Raw genomic sequence first — 17,991 nt, 5'->3', positions numbered from 1 at the left:
AAAAAGGGTAGAATGTAGGAACGTGTATGCGTACGTACCTGAGCTGCTTGCTCCTGAAGGAGAGTGGAGGACTGGTGGGTGCTGGAGAGCCAGACAGAGGCCACTGAACCTGCATGACTCCCTCAACGCCAACCGGGATGCACGCCAGCCACGGCGGCGTTGCTTCTCGGATGGCATTCAGGGAGCCAGGCAGCAGAGAGCACGATGTGCCCATGGAAAGCTCATCTGGTTGTCTGTACAAACCGCACCGGCTTCCATGGCGAGGCAGCGGGTCTGCGCTCTGCAAGACGAGAGACTGAACCAACACTGTCACTGACGACCCAAGACATACCTTGTCTTGCCAACAGAGGCCATGCACACACCATGGGCACATCATCATCAGGGACATATACCCTGGCCTGTCTTGCCAGCTGATCGAGTCCATATCCATACAACCATGAGCAACGCCCGCCGAGGCGAGGAGCCGAGGAGGAGGGCGTACATCCTCGCGAGGAGGAGGGCTTTGGCCGTCCTGCATTATTCCCGGTCGCTACTCGCTAGAGCCTAGAGGAGGGTGTTGGTATTTGCTGGCCGGACGCGGCCAAGGGTACGGTGCTAGCTGGCTCTGGACCCCAGCCGGCCGGGGACATGTAGCTCGATCGAGCTGATGGCAGCCAAGCGGCGGTATGTGAGGCGCGCGCCTGTGGCTGCAGCGGCGGCAGCGCGGGTGGGTACAGTACAGCATGGATAACTGTTGGTCTGCCGGAAGTTTGCTCGGGCAAGCGGCCAAACGGAACGTACGCTATGGCGAGGGTAGCGGACGATTCCTCCACTGGCAGCTTACAGATCAGAGCTTGTTGTCGGGTTCGGAATTTATCTGTCCGTGTTGGTTCACATGGCAGGCGCGCCATCATCTCTCGGGGTCTCGGCTGCCGCCATGCCACCTCCTGGGCCGCGCGGGGAACGGCCCCGCGTTTCATGAACGCCACGGGCACCGTGCACCCGGGCGTCTCGCCGCAACGAGGACACCGGTTGGATGATCAAAGATCATCATCATAAAATAAAAAAGAACTTGAAGGGCGAAATCCAATGCCAAGCTGCCAGACGAGAAACCAACCACGGATAACAATGCGTACCTGAGGCCGTCGAGACAGAGGGGAGAGGCTAGGTAGGCTGCTAGGAGAGGGGGCGGACGCTTGGCATCGCATTGCCCGCCCTTTCTTATATAGCACACGTGCGGGGCCGGGCACGCGACGCGATCGGCGCCAGCAGCTCACTCGCTCCTGCTTCGCCCCGCGCCATTCCCGCTCCGACGAGCGCTCCCGCCCGCCCGCCCCGATCCCTCCTCCTGACCAGGGACTCCTGCTGTTCTGGATCCGCACGCGCCGCATCCCGTCGCTCACCCACCGCCACGCCACGACAACCACCATCTTGTTCTGCGCCCTCTCGATCGCCATTAACAACCTCCTCCTCCCTGCAGGCTCCCTCCCTTTCTTTCTTCCTTTCCCCGAGGCTGCGGCGGGAGGCTGCGACCCGGCGCGCGGCGTGGCCGATCGATCCTTCCTTCCTTCCTTCCCGTGCGCGGCGGCGGGCCGGGCGGGTACGTGCGCGCGCGATGGGGCGCGTGAAGCTGCCCATCAGGAGGATCGAGAACACCACCAACCGGCAGGTGACCTTCTCCAAGCGCCGCAATGGGCTCGTCAAGAAGGCCTACGAGCTCTCCGTCCTCTGCGACATCGACGTCGCGCTCCTCATGTTCTCGCCCTCCGGCCGCCTCAGCCACTTCTCCGGCCGCAACGGGTGCGCTCCCCCACTCGCTCTTCATCTGGCGTTCAATGTTCAGGGTGACTGGATCCGCTAAAGCTTCCGATCCTTCTTGCATTGCCTTCTGCTCATCTGCTGCGCAGGGTGGAGGACGTGATCCTTCGGTACATGAACCTCTCGGAGCACGACAGGGGAGGGTGAGTGCTCGGTGATCAAATTCCCCGCAAATTCGCACTGCCTCTTTGTTTAGTTACCATTGCAATAATGTCGTTGAAATGCGGCTCATGTTTTCTCCTTTAATTTCTTTGGGTTTGCCGATCGATCATATTGCAGCGCCGTCCAGAACCGAGAGGTAAGGCATACACTGACTGAGGCTGCCCCAATCATCCAGTGGAAATCAAGGAACTTGTAATCACAGCGAAATTCAGTGCAGTACCTCGTCAGCATGCTCCAGCGGCTCAAGCGCGAGGGTGACATGGCCACGCAGCTAGCCAAGTACATAATGTCTTTTCTTACTCGTAAAAATCTTGAAAACACACAGGCGGGCCTAATCTCATCTCAATTGCGTTCTCTTCTTTCAAATTTACAGCCCCGGGGCACTGAGCGAGAGAATCAAGGTGAGAATTCAGAGCCTGATGTCCAGGCCTGATGTCTTCAGAGTTCAGACAACTCGTTGCATTTGAACGATCTTTTCTCTTAAACTACTCCAATGCATGTGCATCTCCCAGGAGATCCAGCGGGAGATTTACTCTTCGCAGCAGCAGCTGCACATCTCCGAGGAACGCCTGAGGTCAGTGACGCATTTTCAGAGGTTCAGAACTGAATTCGCCGTACTGAAATGAAATTGCTTCTGACCTTGTTGCATGCTGCAGGCTGTTCGAGCCAGACCCTGCCGCGTTCAGCTCCACGAGCGAGCTCGACGGCTGCGAGAAGCTCCTCGCCGACTTGCTGGACCGTGTGGTCCAACGGAAGGTTTAGTTTCTCAATCGCAGTCTGAACCTGCAACCTGATAACTGATTCAGTAGCGTGCTAACTTTGCCCCCATCGTATCTGCAGAACTACTTGCTGGGCGAGCACATGACCCCGTTCGATCCGACAGCATCTGGGATGGAGGTAATCGCTGGCTCTTTGTTCTTTTTTTTTTGGTTTTGTTATTTATCCATAAAGGATGGTATGGGAACGTGCAAAGTTTATTACACGAAGAACGTGTCGTGCAGGGGACAAATGGAGCGCAGATGTTCACGGACCAGCAAGCGGCGGAGGGCATGGGCACGTTCGCCGGCGACGCCGCGCTGTGGGCCGCCGCCGATGTGGGGTCCGACGACCCAGGCCATCAGATGTTCGGTGGGTCCGACCCGCTGATCTACCTCAGGTATGTGCACGACCTCCTGCCGCGTCAGCACCGTGCGGCGCGCCGGCGCCAGTGCAAGCACGCACGTCACCGGAAGCTTTTCTTCCTCTCGTGTTAGCAGGGACCAGGACGTGTACGACGCCACCTCCCAGGTGGCCGGGCTGCACGGCGACCCGTGCGCGGCCGCGCCGGCGAGGCCGACGCCGACGCCGACGCGTGGCGGGAGGAGTACACCTGCACCGAGCTGCTCTCCGGGCTCATCCCCGCCACGCCGTTCCCTCTCATGCCGGTGAGCCACCATCCAATGCATCCGTCGTTAGTCCACGGCCGGCGTGCGACGCCACGACGGCGGCGCGCGCGGTGACCGTGACCCTGACGTGTCTGCTGTTGTTGCCGCTGCAGCACTGGCTGGTGCCGGACGACGAGTTCCTGCCGATGCCCGACGGCGGCGGCGGCGGCGGCGGCATGGTGGCCGCGCAGGAGCAGGTGGAGGCGTCGACGGCGAGCTGCTCTTACGTGCCCAGCGACGACGCCGGCACGCCGGCTGCGGCGTACGACAGCACTACGGCACCGGCGAACGTCGCCTGACCTGACCTGACGAGTTCACCCACTGTAATTACAACATAGAGCATATCAGAATAACCAGAGAATAATCCCATAGCTAGTGGCGGCGCCTGTGCTCACAAAAGGAAAACGACGCAGACGCGCGCGCGCACATTGACATCACATGTAACCTCTGGAACAAAATCATGTGATCTCTGTTCATAAAGCGCGACGAGATCGTCGGAACCCGAATCATTCAAAGAAGTTGCAGTGATACAGATCACCAGACGATTCGATCCTTTCTTACCAACGCGCGAATCTGGATTCTGGATTGCACCTGAAGAAGAACGAAGACGACATGGCGTAGTGCTCCGCTCTCCCATCCAACTTTCAAGGAAGAAGATCCATCATCCATGTAAAGCTGTGCGGTGCGGAGTCAGCTTTCGACGTCGCTGACAAAGCAGGAGCACTACAGACTAAAACACCAAAGCCATGGACTCCTCAGGAATGTTCCTCCCTGTGGGAGATCTCGTTATCAAACCCGGGCCGGTTTTCTGTCAGCACATACAGGTTCCTTAGTCATGAATTAACCCCATACCTGGCTTTATTTCGAAACGGAACGGGTCCGGGACCGCCTTTTTCGCCTTTCTCCGGGGCTAAGCAACTTGTTCTGGTCTCTCTCTTCTTGTCATCTCCTCCCACGGCACTTCTCATCTCACCTACTGATGTATTGGCTGCTTTTCAGTTCTAAATTTCTCTTTTAAACTTAGACTTCATTAACAGGAAGATCGCATGAAACTAAGTGTGTGACACATGCTACCACTTCATCTCACCTTGGTCAATGTTAAAAACTGCATGAGAAAAGCATTGAGCAGGTGTTCCTGATGAGAATGATTGATTCACTGAGTATGTATTAGTGGGAAGAGCACATTCTAAGTTGTTGTCTGAACAAGCCAAGCCAGATTGCCAGAAACATAGACATCAAGTATCAGATTATTTGGTAATGTGAAGAATAACAGAAGCTTTATCTTTCCACAGCTCAAGAATTATGCTTTTGTGAGATAAAGCAGACACCAATCGATTGCCGGCAGCCGGCAGAGTTGCCCCACTTCACACCTTTGCTCGAAGCAGCTCCATTTTTCAATGGCCAAACACAAGATAGTGGCCCTACGCCCGATTTTCAAAAGCCTCTCTTTTCTCCCTCTTTATTTTGGGGACACCACCATTAGCCCAGCCCAGCCTCCTTTTAACTCCATCACTCCATTCCCTTGCTCCTGTTGTTGTTGTTCTTGCTTTCCCCATTAGTAGGCCTCTTGCAATCTTGAGCTTTTTTCTTGTCAGGACATCTTGGTGGTGGTGGAGCTGCAGAAATGGGCACTCCTTACCACCTCCAATCACCAAGAACCATCCTGTCTAAGCTGGTCAACATGAGGCAGCTACCACCGGGGCTTCCACCACCACCGCCGCCGGAGCCTCCATCCAAGACGATCCGGCAGCCAGAGGTGCTGCCACAGCGGCTACCGGCAGCTCCTTCGAAGATAATTCTTCAGCCGCGTGACCGGACCTCGCCGGCGATGTGGTTTGCGGCCATCGTCTGCTTCGCCTTCAGCATCATCCTGATCGTGGCTGGCATGGTCATCTTGATCGTCTTCCTGGCGGTCAAGCCGAGGGCGCCCTCCTTCGACACCGCCAACGCCAGCCTCAACAGCGTCTACATCGACTCGCCAGCCTACTTCAATGGCGACATGACGCTCGTGGCCAACTTCTCCAACCCCAACCAGAAGATCGACGTCATATTCCGGTCTGCCACCGTGGAGCTCTTCTTCCGGGACAGGCCCATGGCCGTGCAGGTGCTGCCGCCGTTCGCACAGCGCCGGGGCCAGTCCCAGGTCCTGAACTTGCACATGGTGTCCAGCCGTGTGCTGCTGCCGCCGGAGGTGGCCATGGAGCTTGTGAACCAGGTGAGGAGCAACAGGGTCGTGTACACTATCAGAGGCGCCTTCAAGGTGGAGGCTAGAGTTTGGTTCAGCCACTACTCATACTGGATGAACACAATCTGTGAGCTGGAGCTCACAGCTCCTCCTACTGGAGTTCTTGTTGCCAGGAGATGCAGAACAAAGTGACTGGCTTTTGAAATCCACCCCTCCCGTTCTATTGCTGTATCACATCTTAGATCTTTTTCTTTTTGTATACTGAAATTGGGCAGAGTAAAGTAAAATATACTCATGATTGATGCGAATTTGATGTTGGTTCTTCATCTCTGTTGACCTCTTGCTGGTTCAGTTGCTGCTGGAGCCTGAAGGCTACCTGCAGCACAGTAGCAAAAGATTGTAAGCAACTTGAACATAGAGTTCGACAAGTGCGTAATGTAATGTCGTCCATGGAACTCATTGCTTGTGTTGAAGCAATTTAGTGGGTTTTATCGAATTATTATTGCAGGTAGAGAAGATACAAAAATCGCAAAAGCCTGCTTGCATTAGTGTTTCAGCAATGTGTCACCTTTAATAACTCGATTTTCCTTCATAGATCATATGAGAGAGAGAGAGAGAGAGGCAACGCTGCATCTTTTACCACTAAACTAGTGTTACATATGGACAGCAAACGTTTCGTGACAGCACTATTTTTTCATTATCACGACTAGTTTTACAACACATCTTGGCAGACATCGACAAAAACACTGCCAGAAACATAACAGTTTGATCTACTAAATCTGGACGCATTTGTCTATGTCCTGCAATGAACATCAAAAACCCTCACACAGTGATCAGCTCCACAGGAAGCCAGCTCAAGCGCCGATTTCTCATCAGATGAATTGGGTTCCCGCCACCGTAAACGGTGCACGGTTGACACGTGACACAACAGAGGGTCAAATCGAAGCATGCACGCTGCACTGAGCGGAGACGAGTCTGGAGTACTGTCTGCAGAAACTCTTCCACCTGAAACACCCCAGAGTTCGATCAATCCATTGTCCATGCCAACAGCGAGAATACCGGCATTGGAAGCACGGTCCCGGCCCATCCATGCCAATGCGGTGACACTGTCACGGAACTGAGGCAATGTTGCAAGCAGCTTCACAGAAGACGCATCTTGAACACACCATATCTTGACAGTCTTGTCCCTTGATCCAGTTGCGAATTCATAACCGAAGGGGTTCCATGAGCACGCCCATACAATTCTTTTGTGTGCTTCATGCTTTGCAACGAGATGGTGTTCCACTCCTTCCTCTAGAATTACATTAGCAGAATCGTAGTCACAGAGAAAAACAGTGTGACTGAAAAGACAAATGTAAAGCAATAATTTCAACGAACTGCATGATTGTAAGTTTACTTACTGGTTTTCCTGATTGAAAAGATCGACAAATGACGATCCCTTGAGACACTCAAGAGAAAAACATTATCACGAGAGAACTCCATTTGTGTTACTGTAAGATTGTGGGATTGCAAGCGGCCAACAGCTTTCCACGTTCCAATCTCCCAGAGCCAGATCTCAGCAACTGGTGCTGATTGAGCCTGAATGATAGTAAGTTCCATCAGATTTCCCATGCATACAGTAAAATCAAACCATAAACGATTAAGCATAATATGCATCAACTAATGCCATTATGCCAGTGTCAGATATCAAGAAAGTGAAAAATGTAGTTTTGCCACATGAATATGCACAACCGGATCTCGTGAAGGATCTGGAAGGAACAGAATGGCCAGGTCTTTGACAGCCAACTGGAGGCCACCGTGGGCCAATTAGTCGAGGCAGCTCTGGATTCAGGCAAGAGCGAAATACATGGCCGGTCTTTTTTGTACACTGATCTAGTTATTAAGTGCACCTAGCATGATCTAGTTCGTGTACTGATGGTCTTCCTAAATTGTCTTTGTTTGCCCTGTACAAGCACCCTTATGGCCTTATGTAACACTGAACTCATGTGCTTGCACCCGAATGGTGCACGTTGTAAACTCATACTCTTCTTAATACAAAGATGCGCAGCTCTCCTGCATATTCTCGAAAAAAAGAAGACGCACAACTCTGTACAGTGGTCCTGACTGAATGTGTCAATATTCAAAAAACCCCAGAATTAAAGAAGCTCCAAAAATACTGAAATTTCAACTCACACCCTGTTTATATTAAGATAAAAAAATAGCATTTGCTTGTAGATTCACATTTGATCAGTTATCTTTGAGAAAATGTGTGGTGAATTCTTGAATCAAAAGATCAAGTATCTATTATAACATGGTGATGGCACAATGGTTGTGTGACTGGTGTATGGAAGGACAAAAACATTGTCTCAACGGGATCCATGACTTTCCATGGAATGGTCTTTCTTAGAATTATAAGGCTCTTTTTATGTTGTTGTTTCATCCACAAATTTCAGATGAGTCAGCACAAAAAGAAAACATACAGCACCAATACCTTGCAAGATGATGCAACAAGCTTCCCTTCATAATCACAGCATATCGAGAAGAGCTCATTTCCATGACCATATAGTTTGTGCGATTCAGGCCATAGAGTATTCCATGCAAGTTGGTCCTCCACAGGGGGCTCGGTAAATACAGTAGGCACTGCATCAGGAATTGTCTCCATAGAATCGGGACCATCAGTAGAATTACTGCTTAGGGATTCCTTGACTCCTGAATACACCACCATGCAAAAAATAGCATCAAATAAAAGAAAACTGAATTGTTTAAAGATGCAATTTTTCAAAGCCACATAAAAGGAGGGACTATTGCTCAATGACATATACCCACGTGATGTGTGAGAGATGCTAACCATGTGTATATATGGGTTTCTGTGAAAGCCCAAGAGCAGACATATTTGCTCCAACGACTTGCACATTGTCAAAATCGTCAGAGACATCAGGTTTCAACAAAGTTGCTTGTTGTAGGGTCTTCAAAAATGATAAGGGAGCTTCAAAGACCCTAGAAACCTTTTCATCAGCACCACTAACAAAGCGGTGGTTCCCACTACCCTGAATAAATGCCACACAGTTAATATCATGGCCATGAATTTGTGGACGTGCGATTTCACGCCAATAGATCATGTCTCCAGGTTTAACTTGATTTCTCCAAGGAGCAAATATTCGTGTTGTCTGCATATTTAGAATTGACCCAGAAGAACATTAGCATGTTGAAGAGAAACACAACAACCAACCAAATATATAACTTATATAAGTACAGGCCAAAATTGATAATAAGCACAAAAACTTGCCTGGTCATGGCTAACGGATAACAAATATTGACCGGATCTTGCCCATGTTAAGTCAGACACAGGAGCAAAATGACCAGATGGGACTATCTGAGGCTGCCAATTTTCAGAATCCAGTCCAACATCTCTCCACATATGAAAGGAGCCACCATAGCCATGTGCAAGAATGGATTTTCCATCAGGCTGCCAGTGTCCACCATAAAATCCAAGTGCCGAGTGACTTAATTCACCAACTGTCACTGAATTGATCCAAAGGCCAGTATTTTTCTCTGGCCTCCATATCATCATCATCTTGTCCATGGATGCGGATAGTATACTCATTGCCTGATGAGCTTCATCCCCAGGTAACAGTGTTGGCGGTTGCCACTCCACGGAATACACCCAATCTTCATGGCCAACAAGAAGAGACTCCAGTGATACTTGATAGCTTGTATTACCAGCTACAAAAAGTGGTCCCTCAATATAGGAGGTCATTTCAATGTTTGCCTTCCTCAATTGTGCCGTGGAGCCTGACGAAACAGCTTCTGAATCCATTTTCCATATCCTAATGGTTCTGTCCTGAGATGAGCTAACGAGGAAAAGGTTGTGCTTTCCACTGCTCATCATCACGGGTAAAGAAAAGTCTAAACTTCTGATCCAATCAGAATGACCTTTAAGTTCACAAGCTTTAATGAACTGTTCATGGAAAATGCCTAGTTAGGACAAAGAAAGGGAAGGGACCCAAAAAAAAAGGGTATAAAAACATAAAATTACAAACCTTGCCCGACTTATCCCCACAATAAATGTGGATCTTGTGATCTAGACCACCCATTGCCAAAATTAGATGGCTTCCCTGTTCTGGTAACACTGCTAAGGAAAGTGAAACCATTGGTTTTGAACCAATGGACAAAGTATGCAAGCAAGACACTTTGCAGCTGCCTGCAGAAGAGAAAGAAAATAACTTAAAGTGCAACAGCAACACACATTCTCCAAAGTTCAAAATCGTCAAGATCATAAGATAGAAAAAACAATAGAATGTGACTCGCTAAATCTGTATGATTCTTAGAAATATGCTCCAAGCAGTAGCTATCACAATCCAGAAGTAAAGCCATCTTACCACCAGGGGTGGGCTCAATCACCATTTCCCAAATAACCACAATACTATCCGACGAAGTAGAAGCAAAAATTGCAACAGTATCAGACACCATCCTTCCAGCAAGACAGGTGATCCCTTTCTTATGCATCCCTGGGAGCTGCAACACATGAGACCACTGCAAAGAAGGCATAAACAATAAATGAAACAACTAGGCGTTAGAAGAAACCATTCGAACCAATTTTCAAGTTAATCAAGCAAATATGTCCCAGCAAGTACGCTGCAACTACATGACTGCACCCCATTCTAGTATTAATATAAGTTACAGAACACAGTATGCGATTATAATAAGGTGAAAACAGAAAAAAAAACTCACATCTCCTTTGCCAGAACCAATCTTCCATGCCATGATAGCGCCATCAGCACTTCCTGAGAGTAGATAGTATGTCTCCCTGCCACGAACTGCAAACCATTAAGGAAAAACAGTCAACAATTCAGCTCTAGGCCTCGCACAAGAGGAAAAGAAACCAGCATTTAGGATTAGACATATCTAATCCAGTGCTATATATCTGCAGCTTGTCAGTTATCAACTAAAACAATTCATTGAATGAACCAAATAGTGACAGTCAACAGTCAGCTCCAGACGATGGCTACTGAAACAGAGTTCAATTTCGCAGTTAAAACATAAAACTTTGTTGCTCAAGACAAATCACAGAGAACTAACAATCAGAAGCAAGTGGTTTCAGCAAGCTCCAAACTAAAGCACTTAAGTTAATAAACATTAAGCTGCCAAAATCTAAAAAATGTACAAAAACTGATGCACCTTGGAGCACATCCTTCTTCGTGGGAAGCCATAGCGTGCAGTTCACCGGCGCCTTGTGCCCCGGAAGCGTCGTCACGATCTCACCTCTCTGCTCGAACGAACACGAGTTTGGACGAGTTAATCAAAACAATGACATACTTATAAAGTAGTTAAAATTGCAGGAAACAGAAGGATAAGGAACGAGGTGGCAGACCTCGGGAGAGAAGAGGGCGACGGCGTTCTGGGCGCCAAAGGCCACGAGGCCGCAAGCTCCCCACGAGACGTTGTTCACCACACGGTTGCAGCCGGCCCCTATGAAGACCCTCTGCACCTCCATGCCCCCGCCCTCTCCGCGGGCTCCAGCGAGCTCTCCGGCAGCCGGCGACATCACGAGTAAAACCCAGCTCCCAGCAGCGGAGCCGCAAGTGAAGCGCGCCTAGGGCTGGAATAAACGGTAAACGGCCAGGGAGTAATCAAACTACACCGCCCAACGGAGCTGGCGCTGGCGCTAGCCCAGCTAGGATGACGAGCGGCGCGGGGCTGGAGAGACGCGACGGCGGCGGCAGCGGCGAGCGGGCCGGAGACAAGCGTGCCGTGGGGGGAGGAGGGCGCGGCGGCGGGTGCTCGGGTGGGAGTAGGGTTGCTTGAGATTCGGAGGCTTGGGCCCTTTGATTGATCAATTTCGGGCTGGATCTCCTTGGACTGGGCCCAGTAAAGAAGAAGCTTTTCAGGATGGGCCCTACATTTGCTACTGCACATTTTGGCCCATACACGGATCGTGGCCTTTCTATAGATGTCTTTTGCTTCTGCTCGTGTTTATTGAAACTTCTCCTGTGTTTTTTTGTGGGTGAAAAGGGATACTTCTCATTTTGATTCTAGTAAATCCACGAGCTACTTTGCTCTGCATTTTTTTATGAAATTGATTTCCATTAATTACTTAATTTACAAGTACAAATACATCTGGGTACAGAATTACAAGTTATAATCTGAATTAATAAACAATTTACTACTTACTGATGAACTAATCACACTATCTTATTACATCTCAAAATTCCACCTTTCCAGTGCCTGCTAATTGCTATCTACCAGCACCTTCAACGAGCATGATTCATCAGCTAGAGTAGTCGGACATGGCGAAGGAGCAGCTCGACGAGCCGCCCTTCGGCAGTGGGCTCCGAGCCGGCGACCGCTGCGCCTGCACGGCCGGTGGCGTAGTGGCAGCGGCGGAGGCCGAGTTGCACGCTGGCTGCTCCTTCCCCTCCTCCCCGCCCTCGGCTGGCCGGCTGACCTCCTTGAGCAGCGCCACGACGTCCTTCATCGCCGGCCGGTCGTCGGCGCGGTGCGCGATGCAGAGCATGGCCACCGAGAACACCTGAAGCATCTCCTGCACCTGCGCCTCCGGCTTCCCCCGCAGCCGCGGGTCCAGGAGCTCCGCCGTGTCCCGCTTCGCGTGCACGTGCTCCCGCACCCATTGCACCAGGTGCGCGCCGCCCGGCAGCGTCGGGTCCAGCGGGTGCTTCCCCGTCAGGATCTCCAGCACCACCACGCCGAAGCTGTACACGTCGCTCTTCTCCGTGATCCGCTGCATCGACGCGTACTCTGTTTTCATCAATCAAGAAGAAAAATGTCAGACAAAAATGTTCCAAATTTTTTGAAGAAGAGATGCTATCACGATCGCGACTAGAACAATCTTTACCTGGCGCGATGTAGCCGTACGAGCCGGCGATGCGTGTGGGCTTGGAGGAGTCGAGCTTGGCGGACCCGGACGCGACGGCGCCGGAAAGAACGCGGGCGAGCCCGAAGTCGGCGAGGTACGGCTCGTTCCGGGGGCCGAGCAGGACGTTCATGGCCTTGATGTCGCCGTGCAGGATCGCCGGTAGGCAGTCGTGGTGGAGGTACGCCACGGCGTGCGCCACGCCGAGCGCGATCTCGTAGCGCGGGCCCCAGTCGGCGGCGCCCTTGACGCCGCCGCGGTGGAGGAACCCGCTCAGGCTGCCGTTGGGCAGGTACGTGTAGAAGAGCAGCTTGGTGCTGCGGTTCGCGCCCCACCCGAGCAGCCGCACGATGTTGCGGTGGCGGATGGAGCCCAGCGCCGTGATCTCGTTCCGGAACGCACCGGCCTCGTCGGAGGACCACATCTTCTTCACGGCGAGGGAGTCGCCGTTGGGGAGTCCCACGCGGTACACCACGCCGGAGCTGCCCGTGCCTATCACGTTCGCCGACGTCAGCGCGCGCACCACCTCGTCCACCGAGAAGTCCAGCTTCTGGTACAGGGTCACCTCCCACGTCTCGTCGGCGCCGTGGATGGCGCCGTCGCGGCGGCGCGAGCGGGCGAGCACGTAGGTGGCCGCCAGGAGGAGGAGCGCGCTCACCACGGCCAGGATCGTCATGGCCACCTTCAGCGCCGAGATGGCCGCGTGCCGGGAGGCCTCGTCGGCGCCGGCGCCCACGACGAGCAGGTGGTTACCGGCGATGTCGCTGAGCGGGAGCTTCTGGAAGAAGGGCGTGTCTGGGAGCTCGCCGGAGAACGCGTTGTAGGAGATGTTGAGCATGACGAGGTTCTCAAGCCTCGCGAGCGGCGCGAGGCTGCCGGAGAGCTGGTTGTAAGATATGTCGAGGCTGCCGAGCTTATCGAGGTCGCCGAACTGCGACGGGATCTCCCCGGAGAGGCGGTTGCAGCTGAGGTTAAGCGAAATCTCCAGCGAAGGGAGCTTCCCGAGCTCCGGCGGGATGCCACCGGAGAGCGCGTTGTCGCCGAGGTCCAGCAGCTGGAGCTTCTCGCAAGAACCGAGCTCCGGCGGTATGCCGCCGGATATCCGGTTCTTCCCCAGGTTAAGTTTTGTCAGCTCCGGCAACAACCCAATGCCGGGTCCCAGCAGTCCGGTGAGCTTGTTGTCGGAGATGTCGACGAACTGGAGGCTGCGGGGCAGCTCGTCCGGCAACGCGCCCGACAGAGCATTCGAGTGCAGGTCCATGAATTCTAGGTTGTCGCAGCCGGACAACGCCGCCGGCAACGGGCCGACAAGGCGGTTGCTGCCCAAGTCGAGGAAATTGAGGTTCTTCAACCTGCCGATCTCCGCGGGTATCGTCCCCGAGAGCCGGTTGTTGTTGAGCCGGAGCCGGTAGAGGTTGGTGCAGTTGCCGATCTCCGGCGGTATGAACCCGGAGAGGTCGTTGTCGAGGAGCAGCAGCTTGGTCAGGTTCTGCAGCGCGAACAGCTCCCTCGGGACGGGTCCGGTGAAGTTGTTGTACGAGAGGTCCAGCGACTGCAAGCCTTCGCACTGGGACAGGCTCGCCGGCACGGGGCCGGTGAGCCGGTTCTGCCACGCGTAGAACAGGGTCAGGTTGCGCAGCCGCGGGAAGTCGATGCCGATCTCGCCGGAGAGCTCGTTGTTGTCCACCTCGATGTCGGTCAGCGACGTGCAGTTGGAGAGCTCCGGCGGGATGACGCCGGTGAGCTTGTTCGTGCTGAGCTGCAGCTGCTGCAGGTTCGGCAGCGTGCCGAAGCTGCTCGGGATGGGTCCCGTGAGCGAGTTCAGCGACAGGTCGATGAGCACAAGCTCCTTGCAGTTGGCGATCTCCGGCGGGATTGTGCCGACGAGCTGGTTCTGCCACAGGAGCACCGTCTGCAGCTTGCGCAGCCGGCCGAGCTGCGGCGGGATCGGGCCGGTGAGGGAGTTCTGGTACAGGTACAGACTGGTGAGCTCGGTGCAGTTGCCGATGCTCTCCGGGATTGAGCCGGTGAGCATTGCGGTGTAGATGGCGATCGTCTGGATCTTCTTGAGCTGGCCGATCGTCTCCGGGAGGCTCCCGGAGAGCCCGGTCTCGGCGAGGCCGAGCATGGTGAGGTCGGTGCACCCGCCGATCTCCGGCGGCAGCGGGCCCTTCAGCGCCTGGTTGCCGCCGGCTCGCAGCACCTGCAACTTCTTGAGGTTGCCGATGCTCGCCGGGATCGCGCCGCTGAGCTCGTTGTCGTAGAGGGTGAGGTACGTGAGGCTGGTGAGGTTGCCAATGCCGTCAGGGATGGCGCCGCGCAGCGAGTTGGTGTTGAGCGCCAGCGACTGGAGCTTCCGGAGCCGGCACAGCTCGGCCGGGATGGCGCCGGACAGCTGGTTCTTGCTGAGGTCAAGCGTGGTGAGCTCGGCGAGGTCGCCGAGCTCCTTGGGGATCGCGCCGGTGAGGTTGGTGCCGGAGAGCACAAGCGTCTTGAGCGAGCGCCCCAGCGGCCGCAGGTCCGCGGAGGGGAGCGCCCCGCCGAGGTCGACCGACTTGATGCTCAGCGACACGACGTCGCCGCGCGCGTCGCACGACACGCTGAGCCACCGGCACGGGGTCGCGTCGCCGGCGTTCCACGAGTCCAGCGCGCCGCGCGTCGCGTTCGTGGACGCCTTCCATCGCAGCAGCGCCTGGCCCTGCTCGTTGACACCGTGGCACGGCGCGAGCAGCGCCGGGGAGGAGAAGCACAGGAGGAGCGCGAGGAGCCTCGCCGCGATGGTGGCGCGCAACCGTGGAGGCATTGGTGTGGAGGGAGTGGGCGAGGGCCGGGGTCAGCCGAGGGGCCTGGAGCGGTGGCACCTCCTCTCCTCGTTGCCTTGGGATTGTAGAGGGGGAGACCCCAGAATTTGTTTATAGCACGAAGGCTTTGGAGATCTGGATCCAAATGAGCAATAGCTCACCTTTTCGGGATATTCTTTTCAATAAACAACGGATTTGATTAGGTACAGTGGCTTGCACTCTCTCAAGCAAGGCCATAGCTCCTAACGTGTGAACCGTCGATTTGAGGGTGGTTTTGCTCCGGCACGGATCTTAAAGCCGTTTCAACGCCAAGGATGTGGCATGAATGGTCACTTTGTGCAAGTGTTTTTGCATTTTCTAAGATACAGTAGTGAGCGTGAGTGAGTGGTCTGTTGTACCTAGAATAGGTGTATCAAAATTTGGTACTTGAAGTTTCGGATCAGAAAGGAATATTAGCAGTTTTCAATTGTAGTGTGGGGGCAAGAAAGAAGATGGAAGGAAGATGGCATGGAGCCCAGATGATGCCATCATTTGGAAATGTTTATCCCTAGTTGATGTACTCATTGTCTCCATTGGGTGATCCTGAATTGTTAATTGCTTTGCTGCTGTGCTCTCAGTTGAGAAGGTGAGGCGAAGAACATTTCTTCCTCCTCGGGTTCCGGGAAATGCTAATCGTAATTCCCTCGGTAATCTGAACTTTATCCTTTGTTAAGTACGGTGTTCTAGCGCCTGTGAAAGTTTGTTCTTTTGTACTGCGCTGGTGCAGGGGGTGGTCAGAAGTTAACAGCGCCTGCTGCTGGTGTTTGTTTACTATTCATTTGACATTCTCTCGTCTGGGCCTTTACCTTCTAAATGCTTCTGATGGTCTACACCTGCAGTGATTCAGAGCGGCTTCTGTGGAAAAAATCAATCCAAATTTATTTTACAGTGACACTGTCAAACTTTTACCAGAGTCAAACTTGAAGTCCCTTCAGTTTGGTACACCTCGTGCATATGCATGTTTTCACAGTTCCTACTACTGCTGGTAGTTGTACTGTGATCTTACTCTCTCTCAGACTGAACCAAAAAATGTTTTACTTCTTACGATGGAAGGTTCAGAAGCGTCAGTTCCAATGAAAGAAAAATCATGCTGCAGGTTGCAGGTGAACATGCTCTGTGATCTTGGTAATCCAACCTCTCTGAGGATATGATCTGGCTAACACTTCCTATAGAAAATCCATGTTACACAGATCTAACCTGCGTTCTTCTTTCCCTGCGCTTGTCTCAGATCTGCACAAACTTACAGTAGCAGCCTGCCACTGATGAGTGATGACTGCACATCTACTGCCTTGAGTCTGTGTTTCTATGTGTTAAAATATTTTCATGTGGCATATTATACTACAAACCTTTTAAGTGTTTCTGTGATATCATTCCACTACTGAGTATTACTGTGATCATCCGACAAGAAATTGTGCTCTTGCACATGGACAGAGAACTAAACTTTTGGGAGGTCCAGCAGTTTAGCCACTAGCATCACGACACTAAGCGTCTCCCTACCAGTAATTCACGTGGATGAGAACTAAAAAGAAACTGCAAGACAGGTTGCTACATAAGCCATCTGCAAATTCATGAAGTGTAGAAATATTTCCTTTTTCAGTTCATCAGTATTCATATGGGCAGTTTACTGTTTCTGCATCTTCTGTATGGTACTATTTTCCAAAGTTCAAAGAGCATGTTCACATCACATGCCTAACTTTCCTAAGAAACTGAAAGGAGTGCAATAGAAAACAAGAGCCGGCAAACTCTTATTACTGTCTGTGAACTCAATCATAGGCATCAGAGGAGTGTCTTGGGTTAAAGAAAATGAGCAAGTGTGGTAGAATAAGCCAGGGGAATCTTTGGGGCACATGCAGTAAAGGAGTATAGGTTACTTAGTATATACCCTAGGCAGATAAAATATTACCAACTTAACCGTGCAAAAGGGTGGCCACCCGCTGGAAAGTAACAAAAAAGGATTAGGTGCTAGTGAAAAACTGAAACTTTTAGCAAGAGCATGTACATGTCTTTGAGTAGAAGGCACTATGAGGGTAAACTTATTAAGACAACATTTGATCTATATTAGTTAAAACTATCCGAGATGATTGCCTAAGTTAAGTAGCATCTTCTTCAAGATTCAACTAAATTCAGATTGCATATTCAATGAAATTATTGTCTCAAATTAGCTTTGTGTTAATTGCAGTATGCACTGAGTCAATGTCGTCCAACAAATAGACCACAAGAGCATGAAAAATACAACACTTTTAGGTTAAAAATGTGATCAAATGAGCGACGGCAGCCAGGTTAGGGGACATGTTAGGTGTCACACATGGCTCACACGGTTTAAGTATTAGGGATGGAAGCATCATGGGAATACAAAGAGGGCTCCGGATTTAGATCCCATCAAGGTGCTGTGACCTAATGGTGGTGTGATCACAACATGGGCCACATGGTTAAGTTACAAGCGAGGACTTATCGCGGGTTTAAATAAGGTGAAACTTGTACCTTGTTCTAGCTGTGATGCATGTTCTTTTACATCTCATTCTTCCGTTAGTTCTCTGACACCAGAGCATTTTCCAGTCCTACTTGCAGCCAAGATCTGATCTGATCTTGTAGTAATTTAAAGTTTCACAGAACATGGCTGAACTGTTATGTACTTGATAGATAGATCCAGTTGATGAGTTCCTGCAGGTACAGTGATCAAAAGCAGGTTATGATTGTTGGTATTACATTTACCGAATGTGACCTCTGTCAGTT

The 17,991-nt window shown here is 51.9% G+C and overlaps 4 protein-coding genes across 7 annotated transcripts; 2 read left to right on the top strand and 2 right to left on the bottom strand.

Moving 5' to 3' along the window:
• Positions 1 to 49: 49 nt before the first annotated feature.
• Positions 50 to 3,901, top strand: LOC101780193 (agamous-like MADS-box protein AGL66). Of its 4 annotated transcripts, XM_004973736.2 has the most exons (12): positions 50 to 1,779; positions 1,887 to 1,940; positions 2,077 to 2,095; positions 2,177 to 2,238; positions 2,333 to 2,360; positions 2,472 to 2,533; positions 2,616 to 2,715; positions 2,800 to 2,856; positions 2,961 to 3,115; positions 3,216 to 3,263; positions 3,296 to 3,383; positions 3,497 to 3,901. In XM_004973736.2, exons 1-12 carry the CDS (start codon positions 1,595 to 1,597, stop codon positions 3,680 to 3,682), a joined length of 1,044 nt encoding a protein of 347 aa, XP_004973793.1. In that variant the 5' UTR covers positions 50 to 1,594; the 3' UTR covers positions 3,683 to 3,901. The 4 variants fall into 4 exon arrangements, with proteins under 4 accessions (XP_004973793.1, XP_004973792.1, XP_022683216.1 ...); XM_004973735.2 differs by having other exon boundaries at positions 3,216 to 3,383; XM_022827481.1 differs by having other exon boundaries at positions 3,213 to 3,383.
• An 870-nt stretch (positions 3,902 to 4,771) lies between these two features.
• Positions 4,772 to 5,894, top strand: LOC101779782. The gene has a single exon (XM_004973730.4). The coding sequence runs from the start codon at positions 5,008 to 5,010 to the stop codon at positions 5,758 to 5,760; it is 753 nt and encodes a 250-aa protein (XP_004973787.1). The 5' UTR covers positions 4,772 to 5,007; the 3' UTR covers positions 5,761 to 5,894.
• A 292-nt stretch (positions 5,895 to 6,186) lies between these two features.
• On the bottom strand, positions 6,187 to 11,327 carry LOC101779393 (elongator complex protein 2). The gene is made up of 10 exons (XM_004973729.3): positions 10,919 to 11,327; positions 10,726 to 10,813; positions 10,279 to 10,364; positions 9,927 to 10,080; positions 9,588 to 9,748; positions 8,834 to 9,505; positions 8,396 to 8,714; positions 8,039 to 8,256; positions 6,969 to 7,146; positions 6,187 to 6,861 (listed from the first exon to the last, which is right to left on the bottom strand). Exons 1-10 carry the CDS (start codon positions 11,090 to 11,092, stop codon positions 6,362 to 6,364), a joined length of 2,550 nt encoding a protein of 849 aa, XP_004973786.1. The 5' UTR covers positions 11,093 to 11,327; the 3' UTR covers positions 6,187 to 6,361.
• A 297-nt stretch (positions 11,328 to 11,624) lies between these two features.
• On the bottom strand, positions 11,625 to 15,277 carry LOC101778988 (LRR receptor-like serine/threonine-protein kinase). The gene is made up of 2 exons (XM_004973728.2): positions 12,401 to 15,277; positions 11,625 to 12,303 (listed from the first exon to the last, which is right to left on the bottom strand). Exons 1-2 carry the CDS (start codon positions 15,219 to 15,221, stop codon positions 11,816 to 11,818), a joined length of 3,309 nt encoding a protein of 1,102 aa, XP_004973785.1. The 5' UTR covers positions 15,222 to 15,277; the 3' UTR covers positions 11,625 to 11,815.
• Positions 15,278 to 17,991: the final 2,714 nt, after the last annotated feature.

Source organism: Setaria italica, chromosome VI (genome assembly GCF_000263155.2).
Source record: "Setaria italica strain Yugu1 chromosome VI, Setaria_italica_v2.0, whole genome shotgun sequence".
In the NCBI taxonomy this organism is placed as follows: Eukaryota; Viridiplantae; Streptophyta; class Magnoliopsida; order Poales; family Poaceae; genus Setaria; species Setaria italica.
Note: the sequence above shows the minus strand (reverse complement) of the source record. Positions and strands in the feature narration are given on the sequence as shown.